Raw genomic sequence first — 24,391 nt, 5'->3', positions numbered from 1 at the left:
TTACTTTGGCCCTTCCATCTTAAATTATGTTCTGCACAGCTTTTAACATTCAGTTGTGATCCCAACAATGGCTTTGTTCACTCCATTTATTTGGTTTATTTTTCAGCTTGCTGAGATCATAATACCATTCCACTTGACAATTCTTTTGTTTCAAAGGCTTTTATAGTAACATTTAAACTCTTACCTGAGTTTAGCTCTTTCACAAGGGAGGACATGGTGTTTGTAATGGAATCAGCTGCCACTAACAAATCATTTCTTAAGTTTCGTCGAGCGCCTGCAGAAATAGAAAAGAGAAGTAAGAAAACTGTTTTTTAAGTGATAAATTTAATACACATTGACGGCACAGTGGTTTAAGCTGCTGCCTCATGGGTCCATCCTAAATTTGTATGCCATTTTCTGTTTGGAATTTGAACATTCTCCACATGTATGTGTTGGTTTCTCATCTGGGCGCTCTACTTTTCCTCCCAAATTCTCAAAGATGTAACTGTTAGGTGGCTGGCAATTGTTAACGGGCTCGGTATGAGTGTGGAAGTTTGTCTCTGTAATGAACTAGCATCTTGTCTAGGACTGGATCCAGGATTACATCCAGTGCTGCTCTCACAGACTCCGGCCAGCTACAGCCCTGAAATGGATTAGGTAGTTTTAACAATATATGATTCTCAAAGAAAGAAATGTAGCCATTATTAGGAAAGAGCTGCTCTGGCATGCTTCTGCCCTGCCTCATGTACCATCTGGTGTTTCCCTAACAATGGCCATATTTGGCAATTCCTTACGATGTAACATTATTTTACTGAGATTTGTATATTTGACCCAATGTTTTATTTGTCAATTTACTTATGATGAAACCTTGTCAACTAGTACTTACAAAAACACAAATATGTTTTCTTCATGTTTACATTACATTACATATATCTGTGGTTTATATTCTGCTTAGCATACAAGCATCTGATAAATAACCATATTGTATGCAATGTAAGCCAGCTGGGCCAGTAATCTGAAATTGGTGGGCTTTCTAACCACAGTGACTACCCAGTGGCACCACATGCACTCTTAAAACTGTATTTTTGTAATTTATTAAACAATCAAATACAAGTGAAAATATAAACTTAAATATGACCAGAGCCATGCAGTTTATAAAATCAATTCATCATTTCATATACTCCGACTTATTCAGACTGTAATTGAGAGGCTTTTACATACTCAATACATTTTTATGCACTTTTAAAAGTGCATAACCTATTGTGCATTAGAGTGAATGTTAGAATGAACAAAATAGACCATCTTATTAATTCAACTTTATCTATTTATCAGGTTCTGCTTAGTTCAACATTGAAGTTCAACTTTGGTTATCATCGTAGAGTGCTTTTCACTGAGAACCAGCTCAAAATGTCACAACATGTTTACAGGTATAATACCAATTACAAGTTTTATTTATTACATAATATACACACATAAAGCTACAGATTACAGTAAAACAAACAAATTTAAAGTGGTTAACATAAATTATCAATTTATATTACCGGAGGCAGTGGTGCTGTAAGAATTATGTTTCTAGACTTCTCTAGCGCCTTCAACACTACCCAACCTCGGCTCCTTAGGGACAAGCTGACAGAGATGGGAGTAGATTCATACCTGGGAGCATGGATCATGGACTATCTTAAAGACAGACCCCAGTATGTGCATCTCGGGAACTGCAGGTCTGACATTGTGGTCAGTAACATAGGAGCGCCGCAGGGGACTGTACTTTCTCCGGTCCTGTTCAGCCTATATACATCGGACTTCCAATACAACTCGGAGTCCTGCCATGTGCAAAAGTTCGCTGACGACACTGCTATCGTGGGCTGCATCAGGAGTGGGCAGGAGGAGGAGTACAGGAACCTAATCAAGGACATTGTTAAATGGTGTGACTCAAACCACCTACAACTGAACACCAGCAAAACCAAGGAGCTGGTGGTGGATTTTAGGAGGCCCAGGCCCCTCATGGACCCCCGTGATCATCAGAGGTGACTGTGTGCAGAGGGTGCAGACCTACAAACACCTGGGAGTGCAGCTGGATGATAAACTGGACTGGACTGCCAATACTGATGCTCTGTGTAAGAAAGGACAGAGCCGACTATACATCCTTAGAAGGCAGGCGTCCTTCAACATCTGCAATAAGATGCTCCAGATGTTCTACCAGACGGTTGTGGCGAGCGCCCTCTTCTATGCGGTGGTGTGCTGGAGAGGCAGCATAAAGAAGAGAGACGCCTCATGCCTGGACAAACTGGTGAGGAAGGCAGGCTCTACTGTAGGCATGGAGCTGGACAGTTTAACATCTGTGGCAGAGTGACAGGCACCGAGCAGGCTCCTGTCAATCATGGAGAATCCACTGCATCCACTAAACAGTATCACCTCCAGACAGATGAGCAGCTTCAGTGACAGACTGCTGTCACTGTCCTGCTCCACTGACAGACTGAAGAGATCGTTCCTCCCCCACACTATGCAACTGTTCAATTCCACCCGGGGGGGTAAACGTTAACATTATTCAAAGATATTGTCTGTCTGTATACCTGCATTGTTATCACTCCTGGTATACCTGCTGGAGTATGTGAATTTCCCCTTGGGATTAATAAAGTAAGTAAGTAAGTATCTATCTATCTATCTATCTATCTATCTATCTATCTATCTATCTATCTATCTATCTATCTATCTATCTATCTATCTATCTATCTATCTATCTATCTATCTATCTATCTATCTATCTATCAATATGTGTACTGTCACAATTATAAAAAGGTAGGGTGAAGATTTAGCCACAAGGACCAGGTGAAAAGCGACTACACAAAAATATAAACATCCAAGCAAAGTGTTGTGAATCGAAGGTCCACTGCTACAACAGAGGCCTGAATCCTTCAAATAGGCTTCAAAACTCCACACAGTTTCTAGTTATTTGTCTAGATTATGGTGGTTCTCAAACGTGTGGTCTGTGGATCACCTGTGATGGACAAGTGTGATTCAAGTGGTCTGAAAACTGACATTCATCAGGGCAAAGTGACTTTTAAATTACTCAGACAAGTTAATCTGTTATGTACTTATGTAAGCATTTATATGTAACAATCAAAGGATGCTAGCTGACATTGGCGATACTTTACCAATAGTACACTTAGACAGATGAGAAACCTCTCAAAAATACTACTACAATGAACACCACCCAAGTTCACTGCTGAAGTTAACAATGTTTACTTCAATTCCATACCCACCTGCTCCTCTCCTGTTAGCTTGTTATGGTTGCTCTGCTCTCTTACACACTCTCATATGCAACACTTCAGCCTCAGTCTCTCTCTCCAATCCAGCTGATCTCGGCCCCCATGCAGACTTCTGTTCTAAACTCATTTTGACGTCAGGCTGTAGAACCTACATCTGGTCGTGCCACTGGTGACGAGTGCCTCTGTGATGACAGGCAAGCTACTCTCAGTCTTCATGGCCAAGGGGTTATTATAAATTAAAGGACAGAAATCGATAGCTTGAAACGTGCTTAGTTATATTACTCCTAACTTTTAAATGATAATCCAAGAAGGAAAGAAAGCTAAATGATTCTACAGCATACCTTTTATTTGTTGAGCAGTACTATGTATGCATTAATTAATGAAAGATTTGTCAATGTGCATGGCCTCTATTGAAAGATGTTTGCAACCTACTACTTTTGGAAATGAACATACAAAATAGAATCTGTGAAAATATCTGCTTTTTATATTTCGAAAGAAGAGCGAATGCTCATAATAATCAGCTGTCCATACCATTCTCTCTGGAGTGCGTAAAGATGTCTTATACCCTTAAAGATCTGAGGCCTATTGCCGTGTTTAAGATGTTCAAACAGTATGTGCCACTTAATGGAGAAGTTTGGTATTTTTCAAGTTTAAGGTATTTTTTCACAGACATGGTATACAGTATATGCATTTGTCACCTGATATTATGTTCAAAAGTTAAGCGTTTTCTATAAATTTTCAAAAATGTCTTGCCTTCATTGGCACTTTACAATAGGGGCAAATAAGGTATGGGGCACCACCATAAAATAAAGACCTATAAACTTTCAGATGAAGCGGCAAAAGTTTTGATATAAGAAAACACGCCTGCCATGTTTCTTATAACAAAGGGATCTGGAAATAATAATTTTATAACATATTCCTGGTACTCTTTTCTAGTGGTAAGAATATGTTTTCTAATTGCTTGTGTGAGTTCTCATATAAATAAAGAAGTAAATCAAAACAAAACAAACCATGTGGCACAAAACATTTACTGTGATTTGGCCATTCAAAAGGAAATCATGCCCAGGGAGAGTGAAAGAAGACAAACGCTCAGATGGCATGCATAGCTGGCGTTTTTTTTTTAAATGGAAGACGCTCATAATATTTAACAATATGCATGTAATTGCAAGACGTGGCTCAATACTCGACAACTGTCTTGGTCATTTTCCTTAAGTTTGTAAACTTTTATTTTCCAGTGACACCCCGTCCCATTAGCCTCTATTGTAAAGCGCCTGTGAGGGCAAGATATTTTTTCAAATTTATAGAAAATGCTTAACTTTTGAACACAATTTTGCATAGAAATGCAAATAAACCATATTTGTAAAGAAATAAGTTTGACTTGAAAAATTGTGAACTTACCTTTTAGACCTCCTTCCAAAGATGCCACAGTGAAAAATGAAACCAAGAATTGAAGGATGGACAAATTTCACATATGAATGTGTCATTTAAAAATAAAAGTGATATTTGTGAATGATAATATGAAATGAAAATATGAAGAGGCAGAACAAATCCTTCCTTCCTCCTGCTTTTGAACCACTACAGACTTGCATTTAACAGTAAAAGGCAAGGACAGCAAAAAATGTACTGTAAGCAGCTTTAGCTCCACTGGTTGAAAGGGCAGTTCTGTGATCTGAAGGCCAAAGCAAAGAGGAAGGTGCCACCTGAACAAAACTTTAAGTTATCAGAGTCACAAAGCAGGACTGATATTCAAAGACTGACTATATCTAATAACAACACATAAAGACACATAACGTGACATAAGAAGAACAACACTCAGACCACTGAGCAAAGGAAAAATGTACTATGGTCTGATGAGTCACCCTGTTTCCTACATCTGGATGGGTTTATGTTTGTAGACAACCAACCCACAATGTCTGTTGCAAACTATTAAATGTGGTGGCTATTCAAAATGGTATGCGTGGCCATCTGGTGGGAATCATTGGGTTTGATAATTGCTCTGCATGGTTGTATAATGGCCAAGGAATATTATATCATTTTATAGGACCAGGTGCACCCAAACACTGCTCCCTGCTATGTCCCCCTGTTTCAGGATGATAATACCCCCATACACACTGCTAATCAATTCCAGTGTGGTTTCGTGAATGCCAGGATGAACTTAAATGTTTTCCATTGCTTCCCCACTCAACAGATCTAAACATTATTGAATCTTTTTGAAGAGTTTTGGAGTGCAGAGAGTGAAGTAATATTACACCTCCTTCACGCCCAAAGAAGTGAAGACTTTTCTTCTTTAAGAATAATGCTATATCCTACTACTCTCAAATCGAGACCTGAAAACATTCAAAGAAGGAGTAAAGCTGTCCTGAAGGCAAAAGGCATCCTTAGTCATTATTAGGTTCTTGATATTAATTAACACTAGGGGGCTTCGCTCGCCAAACCCTGTGTTTGGTTTTCCGGATACACACTTATAAGATTTTTTTTTTTCTTTGAATTGTTGCTATTTCATTAGTTTCACTTTTATTTCAGAACTTATGTAAAAAAAAAAAATCTGGAATCTTTCGAGTCTCAATATGCTGAATCTTTTAAATGAGGTCAGTGAGACGTGTTTAATTTTGTCAGTTTAGAGATAATGAAAACTGGAATTCAAAAGACTCAAAAAAAATGTAGGCGCGAAACACATGCAGAGCAAGATACAGAATATGAAAGCAGAAAAAAACGACAGTGTCAAAAAAAGAAAGTAAACATCGCATTAGCGCAAAGAAAGAGAAATTATTACTTGGAGAAATAACTAAAAGGCGAATAGAGATCAAATATATGAACACAGGTGATATGTCAGAAGTATGTAAATATTGTAAGGCTTTGAAGTTTAAGACAGAGAATTTCAAAAACGTGTTTTACCTCACATGCATTTATTGATTACTTTGCAAAATAAATTATTAACTGATGATGATGTAGATCGCTTTGTCTGTGCTGAAATTCCAAACAGAGAAACCTATCCGGAATTATCTCTAACCTGCTCTGCATGTGTTTGGCCCTTTTGTTTCTTAATCTCTTTATTACGTTTTACTTTGTTTTCTGCTTTTTTGTCTTTTATTTCTGACATCGCTTTGTCCTGCTTTGTTTCAATGACACCTGGTCCGTGGTGATTATTTTCCCTTTTTCGAGTATTAATTTCCATTTGTTTGCGCTACTGTGATCTTTACTTTCTTTTTTTTATACTTTCTAATTTTCCTACTTTCATATTCTTTAACTTTTGCCACATTTGTATCGCGCATATGTTTTTTTTTTTTTGTTTGAGGCTTTCGAATTCCACTGCTTTCATAATCTGCTCTACATGTGTATAGCGCCAATGTTTGTGAACGTGTTTATGAAGTTCTACTTTGTCTTTTACTCTGTCTTTTAATTCTGAGCCCGATTGGACGTGCTTTGTTTCAATTCCACTTGTTACGGGCTGATAATTACTTGCCTTATTTTCTGAATTTGCATCTAGATTATTTTTTCTTTTTTGCTCTTTTTTCTCTCCAACGCTTTGAGTCTCTTTTCTCCACGCTGCTTTCTTCTTCGCTTATTCGTCGACATTTCATTTATAACGCATTGTCCTTATACGCTTTATATGCGCGGAGACCCTGGATCTGTGTGTGCTCAAATCCTTCACAAGACTGAATGTTTTGCTGCCCCATTGTCTTATTTGATAGATTGTAAGTAGGGCGTGTCTTGCAAGAATCTCATTATTGTTAAGTGTTTATATTATTTTGTCTGTTCCCTCTAAATAACTTGCCTTTCCAAATAACTCTACATTTCTGTACTGAACTTTAGGATTGTGTTTACTATTGAAAAGCACTATAAAAAAAATACAAAATGCGATGCAGTGGAAGATTATACTGTAGCAAATTTAAAAACTAAAAATTAACATTTCAAATCTGTGGAGCTAAAAACTAGAAATACGGCAAAAGATGCCTGTCTTCCTACAATGTACTCCATTTTTCTGTGTAATATAAATTAAAGCCTTTTGAATAAGCTAAAAAATATTTCAAAATTCAACCTGACAGATACAGCAACTGAGAAGTTTAATAAGGCTGCATGCCATAGACAGAACATACACATTGTCTACGATGTGTGAAAGTGGGCGGCAACAATTCAAAGACAGGGCCGTGGCAAACCTAAGAGAAGGAGCGAGGTATGTTTAAAAATCAAAAGGAGGTGAGATCTCTTAAAGAAGGCAGGAACATCCATATACTGTACATAAAATCATAAGCCATTTAGATGTCTGTTTGTTAGTCTGTTAATCTTCCAAAAAATGCTGAACTGATTTTCATAAAATTTTGCACCTGCATTTGAGTTTTCTGCTGGCCCAAGCACGATCGCATAGACTATAGATACATACAGAGTTTTCTTCTTGACAAGTCTGGAAAACAATTTCATTGGCTTGCTGGATTACAGTTATTGCTTAAGAGCATGTCATTTTGTCTCATCATGGGTTGTGTTTAGCCATATTGAATTTCCAATAGATTGTTTTTCCCCATTTATATGTATCACTAATGCCGGATATACTTTTCCTAGTATTTTAATAAACATTGTTTAGCACCTTTTGGAAGACAGCACAGCAATTTTCAGAAGATGTTTGCAGGAAATACAAAATATGTGGCAGAAATGACGTCATCTGTACAATGCAAAACAGGCAAAAGGAGTCTATGTGTAATTATGAATGACTTCTTGGGTTATTAGTTTATGTTAATCAAAGCCATTAAACTAATATTGTAACTGAATTACAAGGAACAAAATATACACAGCATTTCATCAATTGATTAATGGACAGATATTGTTGGTTTCCATCTATGTTAATCAGTTTCTACTGTGTTTTAACAAATCTGTATCTTTTCATGTACAAATTTTCTATTTAGTAATTAGTATAATTTACACTTGTATTTTACCTGGGAATTTGTTCACAGAGCTACATGCCTGCACTCCATGAAGAGTGCTATACATGGACAGAAAAAAATATTTTTTAATAAAAAAAATTAAGTTTTTCCTTAATTTAAATTTTTATTATATGCTTTTTGAATTGTACAAGAGCACAAATGTTTTACTCTGATATTGATATACTGTAGTTTTAAACAATTACACATTGTAGTAAATAAATTTCCAATTTAAATGACCTGTTTTGGACTTGAAGTTGGAATGAACACACACCCCCTTTCAGTGGTTACAGCCACTTTGTAGTCCTCTACATTGATTTTGCTGAAATTTACTGCAAACAACTGTGATTAAAATTTAAAAAGCGAATAAAACTCCACAGTACCCACGCTAACTCAATTGCACAAAGATTCACTTTGACACTAGTGTCGTTAAGATGTATGTTCATTATGTTTTAATATAAACTATTTTGCAGAGCTTGTTAATTCTGTGCTTTGGGCAACCAATAGACAACTTTTTTTCCCCCATAAGAAGGACTGCATCTACTACAGACAGCGATGTTGCGTATTCTAGCTTTATTGCAGCTACTTATTGCTAAAATCTGGAGTTGTCATAGTAAGAGGTTTGTACTGACTGGGGAGTTGTGCCTTGGAAGTCTCTAGGCCCCAGGAACACATTAACTGAATTCAAGGCCCTATGCAGTGGTAGTCTATGGTGCTTTATTTGGATGCTGACCATTAATCCGTGGTGTGGATTCCCCAGGCCTTTGTCCAAACACAGTTGTCCAGAATCTGAGTTCTAAAAACAATTATCTATGCACATCAAAAGGTATTTTTTTAAACCTTACAGAGAACTGAAACATCAGGAGGGAAGGAACAATCCCAATTACTAATGAAATGTGTTTAAATGTAACAGGTCAAGCCACAGAAACATAAAAAGCACATTTTTGTATATTGAAAAATCCAATCAGTGCATAAATTGTATTCCGCAGATTCTCTGGAGAAATTTATGAGATGGAGACGTGTAATTAAAGCTTACGACTGGGTACAGACAACAGCAAGTACATTAGTCTGCTTAAGAGTATGAGTGGGCGGCCATGATGTTAGTTTAATTGGGCACACACATTTGTTTCATTAAATAATCCAATTTTACAGAGAAAAAAGCAATATAAGTCCCACTCTGTGTTAACATTCTAAAGACTTATTTGCTCTTAGTGTCCTTCTTCTCATATTATTACGATTGCACACTGTAGGTCTTTTGATTTGTGGCATTCTTTCCATGTTTTGTGCTTAAAGGGGTCTGAGCTCCTGCAGGTTTCTCTCTAATTTCATCATCACAAGGACAGATGGCAGAGCAGTGATTTCAACAGAGCCAACAACTTAATCCTGGGGAAAGTTTTTCCATCAAGCAGACATTCTCTGGGTTATCAAATTTCCATTACTGATGCACACCATTGCCTTTTTTCAGGTTAAAAGCAAATGTTAAACACAATCCAAGTTGTTTTCATACCTGTGCCAGTCGGGTGTGGTAAGGGGATGCTGGGAGTGCTGCAGTACCCCAAAAATGATGTGCAAAGACTAACAGTAGTTGGAGAGCAGAGCAGCAGTGCGACCACAGGCACTGACAGTTCAGCGATGCACAGGCGCACACTCTGTCAAATATGACATGGCGATGCATCATCACTGCTGCCCCTCAGTGTATATTGTGAAGGGAGACATTCATCCCCTTATCTTGTGCTGCTAATATGAAACTCAATTTGGACTGAAAGAAAGGCAAAGGATCAAAAGTGGCTGACTGTACACTGCCCTGTCTGAGCTTGAGACTGACTATTAAATTTTGTGCTCCATTTTCAAAACAAAAAGGAACAAGGATGCAATAGAAAAAAGCTGAGAGAAAATGGGAGCTTTTTCTTGAATATAAATCTATTACCAAAATGTTTGTGACAGAGCAGCTTTGGTTTTTACATGGCTGTTGGAATTTAAAATCAAGCACATATTCAGGCTGGTAGGTGAGATGAGTAAAGAAAGCCCAGATCAAATCAATGGCAAATGACTAGGGGATCTTTCTTGGTAAAGGAGCCACCTCCCCATCCCTGACCAGCTCTTAAAAATAAACCAGCAAATAAGTAACACAATAAAAGCATTTGACAGATACTTTTAAAGGCAAAACACCTACCCAGAGCAAAGGCTTCCTGAACATCCCCTCCAACGCCGGTGAGAGAGTCCTGAGGTGTGTGGGTTGGAGTTGAGCAGGCCGATGCGGAGCGAACTGGCATGGGGATGGGCCGGCTGATCGTATGGCTAGGCGATGAGCGAGGGGAGCCTGCCCCTTGAGTCTGAAACCATCAGCAAAGCGTAGTTAAAAATCAGAGGTAATCTTTACCATAAGTAGAAACAAAGATTAAGAACCCACACAGGTGACAGTGCAGTGACTGCTCACATACAAAAGTGTGCTTGGAGTTAGAGCTGAGGTGAAACAGACATAAAGAAATTAGCATATAAAATATCTAGACAAATATCACTGGATTTTGCTTCCTGAGCATTTTTGGGTGTATCTTATGAATTTTGCCTGCTGATCACAAAATTTTCCTATTGTTTACCATTTTATTGCAATTGCTTTTTTGTGATTTCCTCTCATATTCGGAAACCTGGCTAAATAACAAAGATGGGGATGAGTGTAACATAGAGGGATACACATTTTTTAGGAAGGATAGACAGAACAGAAAAGGAGGTGGGGTTGCTGTTTATGCCAAGCAGGATTTAAATGTAAGTCTTCTTCAGTTGGATGATGAGCCCCATCGTAGTGAGGACATGTGGCTTCGCCTGGAAAATATTAGGGAAAGTGGTCTTATTTTAGGAGTGTGTTATAGACCACCCAATTCAGACAGTAATTTCAACACACATCTTTTTAGTAATATCAAAAAGGCAAGTTTACAGGGAGATATTATAGTCATGGGGGACTTTAATTATCCAAATATTAACTGGGATAACCTTACAGATGGCGGAGTACAAGAGCAGGAGTTTTTAGAAGTAATCAGTGACTGTTTTTTAACACAGCATGTTAAAGCACCAATACGGGGTGAAGCCTGTCTGGATTTAGTATTCTGTAATAATCAGGATAGAATTGAGGGTGTAGAGGTGATTGAACCACTAGGGTCAAGTGACCATAATGTAATACAATTCTCAGTATTTTGTAAGAGTGCAGATGCAAAGACTAAAATTGTTAAGTTGAACTTTGGTAGGGCTAATTTTGAGCAGATGCGACAAAGTCTAAGTAGGATACACTGGGATAAGCTTTTAAGTGTGGAGACAGTCGAGGAGCAGTGGAACAGGTTTAAAAATGTTTTACATGTAATGCAGGACAGATACACACCTAAATTTGGAATTAATAGGAAACTAAAAAAAACTCCACAGTGGATTAATAAAGATTTAAAAAAGAAGTTGCAAAGGAAAAAACTGCTTTATAAGGCATATAAGACTAATGCCTGCAAAGTGAATTGTAGAGCGTATGAGAACATGAGGGCAACCATTAAGAAGGATATCAGGAAGGCTAAAAGACAGTTGGAGAGGAATATAGCAGATAAGGTGAAAGAAGACCCTAAGAGATTCTTTCAGTATTTTAGTAGTAAAAGAACAGTCAAGGAGGAGGTCAAGTGCATCAGGAATAGTAAAGGGGAATTAAAAGATACAGACAGTGAAATAGCGGATGCCTTAAACTTACATTTTTCTGAGGTGTTTACAAGTGAGCAAGTGGATAACATCCCAGAGGTAAACGCGACTACTAAGGAGGTACTGAGGGATTTGGAAATTGTAGAGGGAGAAGTACTGCTCAGATTAAATAAGCTGAAATCGAACAAATCACCAGGACCAGATAATATTTATCCTCGTGTTCTTAAGGAGGCTAGTGAGTACATATATAAACCCTTGACGCATATTTTTAGAAAGTCACTGCGCACTGGAGAGATTCCGAAGGACTGGAAAATGGCAAATATCATCCCATTATATAAAAAGGGTGACAGGGCAGATCCAAGCAACTATAGGCCAGTAAGCTTAACATGCATCGCAGGAAAATTAATGGAAGGAATTATTAAGGATAAGATCGAGCAACACCTGGCAAGGACAGGAGTTATTCTGAACAGTCAGCATGGGTTCAGAAGAGGGAGGTCGTGTTTTACTAACATGCTGGAATTCTATGAGGAGGCAACAAAAGAATACGATCAAAGTGGAGCATGTGATATTATTTATCTGGACTTTCAGAAAGCATTTGATAAGGTGCCACATGAGAGGTTGGGCATCAAATTAAAAGAGGTGGAGGTTCAGGGTGATGTTTGTAGATGGGTGCAGAATTGGCTCAGACACAGGAAGCAGAGGGTGATGGTGCGAGGAACCTCATCAGAACTGGCTGATGTTAAGAGTGGTGTTCCACAGGGGTCAGTGCTAGGGCCGCTGCTATTTTTAATATATATAAATGATTTAGATAGGAATATAAGTAACAAGCTGGTTAAGTTTGCAGATGATACCAAGACAGGTGGATTAGCAGATACTTTGGAATCTGTTATATCATTACAGAAGGACTTGGATAGCATACAGGCTTGGGCAGATTTGTGGCAGATGAAATTTAATGTCAGTAAATGTAAAGTATTACACATTGGAAGTATAAATGTTAGGTTTGAATACACAATGGGCGGTCGGAAAATCGAGAGAACACCTTATGAGAAGGATTTAGGAGTCATAGTGGACTCTAAGCTATCGACTTCCCGACAGTGTTCAGAAGCCATTAAGAAGGCTAACAGAATGTTAGGTTATGTAGCACGATGTGTGGAGTACAAGTCCATGGAGGTTCTGCTCAAGCTTTATAACACACTGGTGAGGCCTCATCTGGAGTACTGTGTGCAGTTTTGGTCTCCATGCTACAAAAAGGACATAGCAGCGCTAGAAAAGGTCCAGAGAAGAGTGACTAGGCTGATTCCAGGGCTATAGGGGTTGAATTATGAGGAAAGATTAAAAGAGCTGAGCCTTTACAGTTTAAGCAAAAGAAGATTAAGAGGTGACATGATTGATGTGTTTATAATTATGAAGGGAATTAGTGCAGTGGATCGAGACTGTTATTTTAAAATGAGTTCATCAAAAACACGGGGACACAGTTGGAAACTTGTTAAGGGTAAATTTCGCACAAACATTAGGAAGTTTTTCTTTACACAAAGAACGATAGAAACTTGGAATTGGCTACCAAGTAGTGTGGCAGACAGTAAGACGTTAGGGTCTTTCAAAACTTGACTTGATGTTTTCTTGGAAGAAATAAGTGGATAGTACTGGCGAGCTTTGTTGGGCTGAATGGCCTGTTCTCGTCTAGAGTGTTCTAATATTCTATAGTGTCAGACAAGGATCGCCTTCTGGGCTCATCTGAGGTATGTGATATCCCATTGGGATGAGAGGGGGCGCTGTCGCTACGGGTCTTGTCTCCTTCTGTTTCCTTCACAGTGAAGAGAAGGCATCCAAGTGAGGGAAATTGAAACAGAGAAGCCCTTCCTCTTCCCACCCAGATAATATAAAAATTGGATGTCCCTGTAAGGTAGTGTCACTTTTTGGATCAGAAAACTGACCAGCTTGGAGCTACCCAAAGCCTAACTCCACCTGTAGAGAAGCCATTTCAAGGCCAATATTCTAGATGATTACTTTATTTCAGTTGCTGTGCCCTCGAGCACCTTTTTCTTTTGTCTGTGAAATTTTTTTTTGGTGATGTGGGTTAAATAGGGCAGCCTGGTTGGTGCCACGACTTTTCTTTGGGTCTCTGTTGAATTTGCCTCATAGATCAAAATGCAAGTATAGTAAAACAAATACAAGTAGAACATATGTGGTGGCCTAAAAGTAGTGGCACTACTACTAGAAATGCAGCTCAAATACAGCAAGTCCTGCAAACGGGTCAGCCAATGCTAAACAGTCTCATTATATTAAAAGGAACTGGCCGATCAGTATGCCTTTGGTTTTAATGAAGAAAGGGAGGCACATAAACCACTTGTTGACACAACAAAGATATTGTTGATTCCTCTTCATATAAAACTTGCACCAATACAAATTTTGTGAAAGATGTTTACATGAATATTTGATGCCATGGTTACTTTTGTTATTTGAAAGCATTTCTGTTGGTCCACAAATTAGAGAAGCCGTCAATGACAAGCAGCTCACAGATCTGGTAGTGCAGCTGGATGGACTCAAGGATGTTGTTGAGACTTTTCTTGGAAATTGCAGAACACTAAACTACATCCAGCTGTTTCAAGCATACAAAACTATGAAGTGCAACATGTCACTAAAGATTCAATTTCTACTTTAACACTTGGGCTTCTTCCCTGCTAATCATGGTGCAGTCAGTGATAAACATGGTGAATGGTGTCATCAGGATATTGCAACAATGGAAAAGTGGAATCAGAGCAAATGGAATCAATGCTGGCTGACAATTGTAGGACATTGAAATGAGAGGCATCAGATGCTGAATACAAATTAAACTCAGCAACTAAACATTTTAGCTCAATTGAACTAATGTAATGTGTCATCATTATTATGTGTCTAAACACACTAAATTCAATAAAAGCTCATTTCTCGTTTCTCCAAATTTCTATGTGATACTGTCTGTGTGAAATTAGTTTTGAGTTGAGCTTGAAGCCGTCTATTTTAATAACCAAAATATTTTCAGGAATTAAAATTTAGAAAAAATTGTTGTGCAGTGTATATGCAATCATGTAATTCATTGTACTGTGTAAATTATGTACCTATCATGGAATGTTTTTGACAAAATTAAATCCATTTGCAAATAAATAAATGCAATAATTAAATAATGATATGTGCTAAAAAAATAATTAAATGCATCTTGAAATATGTTTTTTGTTACAAATGTAATTATGTACTGATTTACAATTTCTTCATTTATGTATTTCAGTGACAATGCAAGCAACATAAAATACAGTATGCCTTGAATTGAAGATGGTCATTTTCACCTGTCAAAGTTGAAAGGCTGCGCTCTAGCAAATACTGTGTTTTTATTGGTAAATCAAGGACATGTTCAAAGTTGTGACTGTGCTTATATGTGGTGGATATGCATGCAAGAGAAACATGCCCAGAATTACAGTGAAAAGCTTCTACTTTAATTCAATTTAATTCATAATCAGGAGTCGATATCTGGAGTATCTACTGTAACTGTGGCCTGAAATGGTTGAAGATTTTCAACATTATATTGATGATTCACCAATCAAAACACAGTACTTGCGAGAGCCTACCCTTTCATCTTTGTCACCACCATGAATTTCCTTTGAGCTGACTGGCTTTACTTCACCATTTGAAAGCCATGTGCAGTGGGACATACTGTAAGTCAACATATGTGGATGTTCTCTGGGGTGAGCCTTGTCTATGGCTATTTCCTAGCTTTCACATTTATATCTAAAAATAAATAAGCAGTATTAGATGAATGAATGAATGAATGAATGAATAAATGAATGAAATAAACTGGGACTCATAAAAAAGGGTAGAGGTAAGGTCCTACAACATGGATGCAGGATGACTAAAGCATATGTGAAGAGCAGCATAAACAGGTCAGATGGAACCTAAGAACAGAGATGGAAAGGCAAATCAGGTTTTTTTTTCTATCCAGAAAAGTAGTTTTATTTAGATTCTAATTGAAAAGAGCCTGGGTGCAAAATCAATACATAAAATGTCATAAAAAAGGATTTAGTTTGAGTAAAACTGGACAAATGCAGAACAGTACAGTAAATATTAAATAAGCACATTCAAACTAAATGGCTCTGCCCAAAAACAAGTAGCATGCAGACAGCTCAAACACAAATTCTGACCACACATACAATGTGCTTTACACTAGAATAAAATACAAATAGTGTTATTAAGAAAACAGAAATCCTCAAGCATCCAATTCAATCCAAAAGCAGTACTCTTTAAGCGGACTGTATTTCATTTTAAAAAGACAAATGATCAGTTGGCATAGTGTGATTAGTTCTCTAAAAAGCCTTCATTAGCATATATGAAACTGTGAGACTGCTACTTGGGCTATGAGTGGCATAATAAAGTTTCTGTTACGGAGGGTATCTCAGGATTCCCCTTGTGGGCATCAAAGAAAACAATCGAAGTGTAAATGATTATTTTTTTAGGTCAATGCATTCTTTTTTCCACAAGCCATTTGCCAAAGACCACTGCATTACTCATTCCACTAGACAAATACATTTGAAAAGTCAGCAATATCAAGCCCAAGGCAAAGTAACAAACAAATGAAAGGATTAGCACTAGAAGTTAAATTTCTTTGCTCCCATTAAGACTTACAGCTTGTCTCATCTCTTCTTCCTGCAGGAAAGGTTAATGGTGAAAATTGAAATGTTATCACACCAACAAGCAGTTTAATGTCCACCTATCAGTACAGTGACAGGAGAAGAGACTTCAGTATGTACTGTGAGGTGTCCACTCAGATTTGTCTTTTTGACAGCTGCTGTAAGCACTTCCCAGTGCCGAAAGGGCTTTGGTGGGCTACATGGATCAGAACATTTTAATGCCCATACAGACTTTGATTTTTCTCGCGCATTCTAAAGACAAGCTTTGAGATTAACTGGTGCCTCTAACATAGTTCAGTAAGTACAGCATGTGCGCCATACAATGGAGTGAGATTCTGTTTGGATTAGTTCCTGACTGGCTACCATGCCTTCAGATACATTTTAGCACCCCAAAAATCTTTACTAGACAAACGGAGTTTAAGAAATGAACCTCCAGTTGAAAGGACGCAGTAGCCCACCTACCTCATAGTATCATTAAAAAATGACAAACAATGACAGTTTTTTGTGAGATGTTGCAGTAACACTCTGAAATTTCTCAAAGTGAGTCAAAGTTATCAAAGGGTTAATTTGAAAAGTTCAGTATGCCATTTATTGTGAAAAGGTTAGATGAGAGCTCAACTTATTAGGTTGCCAAAAAGCTTGATGGACTGAATGGTCATCTCTCATTTGTCAAACTCCATGAAAAAATAAGCATTTAAACAGCCTAAGTCAAGTGGCTTACCTTTAGCAGCTTCATAAGTCCTTCAAGTTGAACCATAAGCTCCCGGCGGCTCTCCTGGAGAGCAGACATTCTCTGCTCAAGCTCATCTTTGCGTTGCCTGGGAAATAGAAGGAAAATATATAGTTCAGGGAATGCCAAGACATGCCGATTCACTGAGAAAGTTTCTGTCAAACTGAAGTTCTAATCACTTCAATGTCTTTTCAGCTGCAAGACCCAGATGGACTTTTGCAAACCTTTTAGATATGGCATAGCTGTTTCATGAAAATACTCAGCCAATTTAGCCAAAGAACATTTAAGATTTCCAGTTGTTTAAACTGACATGGTCCAGTGATGAAACTACAGTCGACAAATCTGACATGCAATATGACATTGGCTTTAGGGACGTAATAAGAATTGTTCAGTTAAAGTAGCTAAGTTTTTTTTCTTTCTCTGTACTCGTTTTTTACTCTCCAGAACAAACTGAACAGTAATCATCATATCATTAGCAAGAATCAGACTGCAAATTACACCATCATAGGTTTTTTATGTCTTCTAAAATTTCTTATAGGTTTGAAGGTAAATGTTATAGTGTATAAATTATGCAATTTGCTTACATTACGAAAAACTCTTATTCAACACATAAACTAACAGTGGCATTATTTTCTACTTAATTTAGTAGAATTACATGTCACTCTACTTTTAAAAAATGTGCCATTTTCTATATTTAGTTATATAATATAATTTTAACCCAGCCACAGGGGATGCACAAACCAGTGTTTATTTGTGCTGGTCCTAAGCCCGGATAAATGGGGAAGGGGTTACGTCAGGAAGGGCATCAGGTGTAAAATTTTGCCAAATCAATATGCAGACAACAACACAAATTTCCATACTGGATCGGTTGAGCCCTGGGTTAACAACGACTGCCACCAGTTCTGTTAGCCAACAGGATGCTGGCGGAAATTGGGCTACTGTTGGCCGAAGAAGAAGAAGAAGGAGAAGAAGAGGGGGGAGACGTGTACGGAGGCAGGAGGAAGGCAAAGAGAGTGGAACTGAGGGTAGGAACTTTGAATGTTGGCAGTATGACTGGTAAAGGGAGAGAGTTAGTAGATATGATGGAGAGAAGGAAGTTTGATATATTGTGCGTGCAAGAGACTAAATGGAAGGAGAGTAAGGTCAGGTGGATTGGAGGTGGATTCAAATTGTTCTATCATGGTGTGGATGGGAGGAGAAATGGAGTAGGGGTTATTCTGAAGGAATAGTATGTCAAGAGTGTTTTGGAGGTGAAAAGTATGTCAGACAGAGTAATGATTATGATTCTGCAAATTCGAGGTGTGATGATGATGAATGTTGTTAGTGCATATGCCCCGCAAGTTGTGTGTGCAATGGATGAGAAAGAAGATTTTTGGAGCGAGTTGGATGAAGTGATGAACAGTGTACCCAAGGGACAGAAAGTGGTGATTGGAGCGGATTTCAATGGACATACTGGTGAAGGGAATAGAGGAGATGAGGAGGTGATGGGTAGGTATGGTGTCAAGGAGAGGAATGAAGAAGGTCAGATGATAGTGGACTTTGCCAAAAGGATCGACATGGCTGTGGTGAATATGCATTTTAAGAAGCGGAAGGAACAAGGGTTACATACAAGATGCACACAGGTAGATTACATCCTATGCATAAGAGTCAATCTTAAAGGAGATTGCAGACTGCAAAGTGGTGGCAGGGGAAAGTGCAGTTAAGCAGCATAGGATGGTGGTCTGTAGGATGACTGTGGAGATCAAGAAGAGGAACAGAGTGAGGGCAGAGCCAAGGATCAAGTGGTGGAAGTTGAAAAAGGAAGAGTCGAAAGGTTAATTTTGGGAGGAGGTGAGACAGGCATTGGGTGGAAATGAAGAGTTACCAGGCAGCTGGGAATCTACAGCAGATGTAGTAAGGGTAACAGCAAGAAGGGTGCTTGGCGTGACATCTGGAAAGAGGAAGGAGGAAAAGGAAACCTGGTGGTTGAATGGGGAAGTACAGGAGAGTATACAGAGGAAGAGGATGGCGAAGAAGAAGTGGGATAGTCAGAGAGATGCAGAAAGTAGTCAAGAGTACAAAGAGATAAGGCACAAGGTGAAGAGAGAGGTGGCGAAGGCTAAAGAGAAGGCGTATGATGAGTTGTATGAGAGGTTGGACACTAAGGAGGGAGAAAAGGACCTGTACCGATTGGCTTGACAGAGGGACCGAGCTGGGAAAGATGTGCAGCAGGTTACGGTGATAAAGGGTAAAGATGGAAACGTACTCACAAGCGAGGAGAGTGTGTTGAGCAGATGGAAAGAGTACTTTGAGAGGCTGATGAATGAAGAGAACGAGAGAGAGAAGAGGTTGGATGATGTGGAGATAGTGAATCAGGAAGCACAATGGATTAGCAAGGAGGAAGTAAGGACAGCTATGAAGAGGATGAAAAATGGAAAGTCTGTTGGTCCAGATGACATACCTATGGAAGCATGGAAGTGTTTAGGAGAGATGGCAGTGGAGTTTTTAACCAGGATACCAGAGAAGTGGAGAAGAAGTGTACTGGTGCTGATATTTAAGAATAAGGGGGATGTGCAGGACTGTAGTAACTACAGGGAGGTAAAATTGATAAGCCACAGCATGACATTATGGGAAAGAATAGTGGAAGCTAGGTTAAGAAGTGAGGTGATGATTAGTGAGAAGCAGTATGGTTTCATGCCAAGAAAGAGCACCACAGATGCAATGTTTGCTCTGAGGGTGATGGTGGACATGTATAGAGAAGGCCAGAAGGAGTTGCATTGCGTCTTTGTGGACCTGGAGAAAGCATATGACAGGGTACCTGGAGAGGAGTTGTGGTATTGTTTGAAGAAGTCAGGAGTGGCAGAGAAGTATGTAAGAGTTGTACAGGATATGTATGAGGGAAGTGTGACAGTGGTGAGGTCTGCAGTAGGAGTGACAGATGCATTCAACATGGAGGTGGGATTACATCAGGGATTGGCTCAGAGTCCTTTCTTATTTACAATGGTGATGGACTGGTTGACAGACGAGATTAGACAGGAGTCCCTGTGGACTATGATGTTTCCTGATGACACTGTGATCTATAGTGATAGTAGGGAGCAGGTTGAGGAGACCCTGGAGAGGTGGAGATATGCTCTAGAGAGGAGAGAAATGAAGGTCAGTAGGAACAGGACAGAATAAATGTGTGTAAATGAGAGGGAGGTCAGTGGAATGGTGAGGATGCAAGAAGTAGAGTTGGTGAAGGTGGATGAGTTTAAATACTTGGGATCAACAGTACAGAGTAATGGGGATTGTGGAAGACAGGTGAAAAAGAGAGTGCAGGCAGGGTAGAATGGGTGGAGAAGAGATGGATAGGATTAGAAAGGAGTACATTAGAGGGTCGGCTTAAGTTGGACGGTTGGGAGACAAAGTCAGAGAAGTGAGATTGCATTGGTTCGGAAATGTGCAGAGGAGAGATGCTGAGTATACTGGGAGAAGGATGCTAAGGATAGAGCTGCCAGGGAAGAGGAAAAGAGGAAGGCCTAAGAGAAGGTTTATGGATGTGGTGAGAGAAGACATGCAGGTGATGGGTGTAACAGAGCAAGATGACGAGAACAGGAAGATATGGAAGAAGATGATGCGCTGTGGCAATCCCTAACGGGAGCAGCCGAAAGAAGAAGTAGTAAATAGGAGGCAGGTTCGTTTGTATGGCTTCTTTGTTGGGATTCTGTATGGTAACTTGCCCCCAATGAGTCGTGTGAATTCTCAAGATTTTGTATTGCCCTAAATACTAAACATAATGGCAAAAGACACAAAAAGCAAATTTCACAGTCATGGGAGACACAAAAACAAAAAAAGTCTCTGAGATTCACAGGAAAGCTGAGAGATTTGATGTGTCTGTGTAAATAAGTTACTGTGGTGATGCAAAGATGCATTTGGGAGCCAGAAGTGGAGCAGATGATATGAGATTCCTTTTAGGATACCGGACTAAAACTCATGATGTAAGTGTGCATTTCAGAGATGGACACAAGACAGTCAAAGGAAAAGTACTTGTAGACATATTTATACCTGAGAAGTCGAAGTTCTGCTAGGAGAGTGGGATTCTGCTGTGCCTTTTCAGGAGGAGGCTGGGACGCCTGTTCATGTTCCAGTCGCAGTCGCTGAATCTCTTGAAGGATTTCTCTGGAAATTAGAAAATACACCATCAGCAAAAGCAATGAGAGATCATTCCTTCACTAAAAGGCATTTCTAGGTAACATTGTTTAATATTATGTAGTAACATTTATCAACATAAAGTGTGCTTAAAGGAATACTCCACCTAAAAATTTTATTTTTTTAATATATTACTTACACCATGTGGTTTGTAGTGATGGTAGAGAAAAAATGTAATTGCATTTTTTTCACAGTGAACAGAGATAACAGCAATTCAGACAGAATGATAGAACATGGCAGTGTTTCCCAACTTTTTTTGAGCAAAGGCACATATTTTACATTAGAAAAATCCCACAGCACACAACCAAACAAAAATGTCACAAAAAGTATATGTAATGAAATATAATCTTCTAGTTTCAATTTACTCACAATGTACTTACTCAGTGTGAAACCTAGGCCTGTTTAGTTGAACAAAACGTTGATATACACGCAGGAATTGAAGAAAGACACACACACAAAAATCTTCTTCAACAGCTCTGAGTCTCTCTCTTTTTTTTGATTTTATGGCAGTTATGCTTTAAAAGCCAAGCTCGCATAGGTAGGTTGTGGAAAATGGGAGCAGGGCTGAAATAGCTCTGCTTGCTAGAATGGGGAACTCCTTGGCAGCAGTCTGCCAAAAACTGTTCAAAGGTAGATCAGAAAAGCTCAGCTTAAACCACGATTTTCTCTCAGTACAGTTACTGTATTTCCTCCTGCTCCTGCAAAGTCATGTTCTTTCCAACTGCGGTTGAGCTATATGGGTTCCTAACTCAGTCAAGGCAATCAGTGGAAACTGAAGGGAAATAAAATGACAACTTCTGTACAAGAGTTTTCAAATGCTGGCCTGTTGTCTCACACAGTGCAGCAATGTTGATACCTTGCCATTTCTGGGTGTGTGGGAACATGTCAAGGTTGGCACTTTCCACATGTTGTTGCCAGAGCTGCACCTTTGAACGAAATCCATTTATTTTATCTGCATTTGTGAGCAAGTTTTCATTTCGGCCTTGCATCCGTGTGTTCAGGTCATTTAAATGTTGAAATATATCCATCAGATATGCGAGTCTTGCATACCACTCATCACTTGAAAGCAACTTAGTGTCATCATACCTCTCATTTGTCAAAAACACTTTTAGTTCCTCCCGCAGCTCATACACACAGGCTAAAACTTTGCCACGGGACAACCACCGGACCTCTGTATGCAGCAATAGCACTTTATGCTCCGTTCATATTTCCTTACACAATGATGCAAAAATGCAACTTTTTACAGGTCTTGTCTTCATAAAGTTTATCATGCGCACAATATCGTCCAATACAGGAGCTAGGTCTGTTGGTAATATCTTGGGAACGTGTGCCTCACGGTGCAGAAAACAATATGTTGCAATAACATCTGGATGTTGCTCTTTCACTCTGCTTACAAATCCTTTGGTGCGCCTGAACATGGCGGCTGCTCCATCAATGCAAACACTTATGCAGTTTTCCCACTTAAATCCTCCTTGTTCAAGGTACTCTGATACAACTCGAAAAATTGCCTCTCCTGTTGTTCTTTCTGGCAGTTCCTTGCAAAACAGTAAGTTTTCTCTGATGGTGTCTCCGTCTACAATTTTGCCAAAAGTTGTGCATGTCCACTGATATCCGTAGATTCATCAAGTTGCAATGCAAATTTTCCACTGACATGCAACTTTTCCAAAACGATCCTTTCAATGTCTGCAGACATGTCATCAATACGTCTGGCAATTGTATTATTTGAGAGAGGGACTTGGGCTATTTCTTTAAGAGCACCAAGGCCAAGCATCTCATTTACAATGATTTTGCAGGCAGGTAGTCTCTGCCACCATGTGTGGCTGTTTTGATTTGGCGATGAGTTCAGCAACTTGGTAGCTAGCTTTAAGAGTTTTATTTAATACGTAATACGCGCTCTGGTTGGGTAGCTTCTCAGCCATCTGCCAATAGCGTCCCTTGTATGAAATCAACTGGGCAAACCAACTGAGGAAGCATGTACCAGAAATTAAAAGACCCATTGTCCGCAGAAATCCGCGAACCAGCAAAAAATCCACAATATATATTTAAATATGCTTACATATAAAATCCGCGATAAAGTGAAGCCGCGAAAGTCGAAGCACGATATAGCGAGGGATTACTGTACACAGATTAATTAGCCATCTGCTGCCACCTAGTGGAAGAGTATTTAATTGTTCTGCCTGTCACTGTCGCATAGATGAACAAAGACAAATTATTTGCAGTAAATAAATAATAATTTTCAGACCAATTAAGTGAAATTGGATAATTTTCACGGTAGCCTACACCTGATGATCTCTCATGGCACACTAATGTGCCACGGCACAGTGGTTGGGAATCACTGGAATATGGTGACCAACACTGGACAACAGCAAACAATCTCAAAAACATCCATGAAAAAAATCTCACACTACTTGTGAGGCATACTCCACATGTCAAGTCATCCAGCTGTATGCCCATTCGGGCAAAAGTAAATCTGTAAAGGCAGGTATTGATGTATGAGAAGACCTGGCTCACAGTCCATTTCATCCCAAAGGTGTTCAATAGGGTTGAGATCAGGGCTCTGTGCAGGTCACTCAAGTTCCTCCATGTCTCTATAGCCCTGGCTATGTACACAAGGGCGAGGTCATACTGGAACAGAAAAGCGCCTTCTCCAAACTGTTGCCACAAACTTAGAAGCTCACAGGTCAGGTCAGGTTAGGAAACATGCACTGGTACAGCATGTTGCCACACCCACCACACAACAAAACAGCTCGGGATCCTGGTTGGCAACCCACCAGGCAGACACACGGTCCAATTGCCCCCACGGAAATCCCTCTATCTGCCGCAGCCAGGTGTTATGTGGGCGACGCCTTGGCCTGATCCAGCCTTTCGGGTCCTCATCGAGTCATAGTGCCATAACTTACACTTCCTCACAATGCAGATAATGTGCCTCATTCACAACTCCATGCTCACAATTGTCTAAAATGTTTTTGTGTGCTGGACAATTAACAGCCTCTCTCACTAGAACCAAGGGGC

General features: G+C 39.2%; 1 protein-coding gene across 14 annotated transcripts in view; it reads right to left on the bottom strand.

Moving 5' to 3' along the window:
• The window catches only part of dtna (dystrobrevin, alpha), a 468,481-nt gene that overhangs the window by 28,109 nt on the left and 415,981 nt on the right, over positions 1 to 24,391 (bottom strand). For 10 of the 14 annotated variants that reach the window (XM_051929100.1, XM_051929099.1, XM_051929098.1 and 7 more), the window contains 5 exons: positions 21,236 to 21,349; positions 17,204 to 17,300; positions 16,478 to 16,498; positions 10,332 to 10,491; positions 185 to 274 (listed from right to left, as the gene is read on the bottom strand). In XM_051929100.1, coding sequence (XP_051785060.1) covers positions 185 to 274; positions 10,332 to 10,491; positions 16,478 to 16,498; positions 17,204 to 17,300; positions 21,236 to 21,349 — 482 coding nt within the window. The remainder of the gene's footprint in view (positions 1 to 184; positions 275 to 10,331; positions 10,492 to 16,477; positions 16,499 to 17,203; positions 17,301 to 21,235; positions 21,350 to 24,391) is intronic. The other 4 variants (XM_051929103.1, XM_028803487.2, XM_028803481.2 and 1 more) reach the window with 1 other exon arrangement.

Source organism: Erpetoichthys calabaricus, chromosome 6 (genome assembly GCF_900747795.2).
Source record: "Erpetoichthys calabaricus chromosome 6, fErpCal1.3, whole genome shotgun sequence".
NCBI lineage: Eukaryota > Metazoa > Chordata > Cladistia > Polypteriformes > Polypteridae > Erpetoichthys > Erpetoichthys calabaricus.
This window is presented reverse-complemented; position numbering and strand designations above follow the sequence as displayed.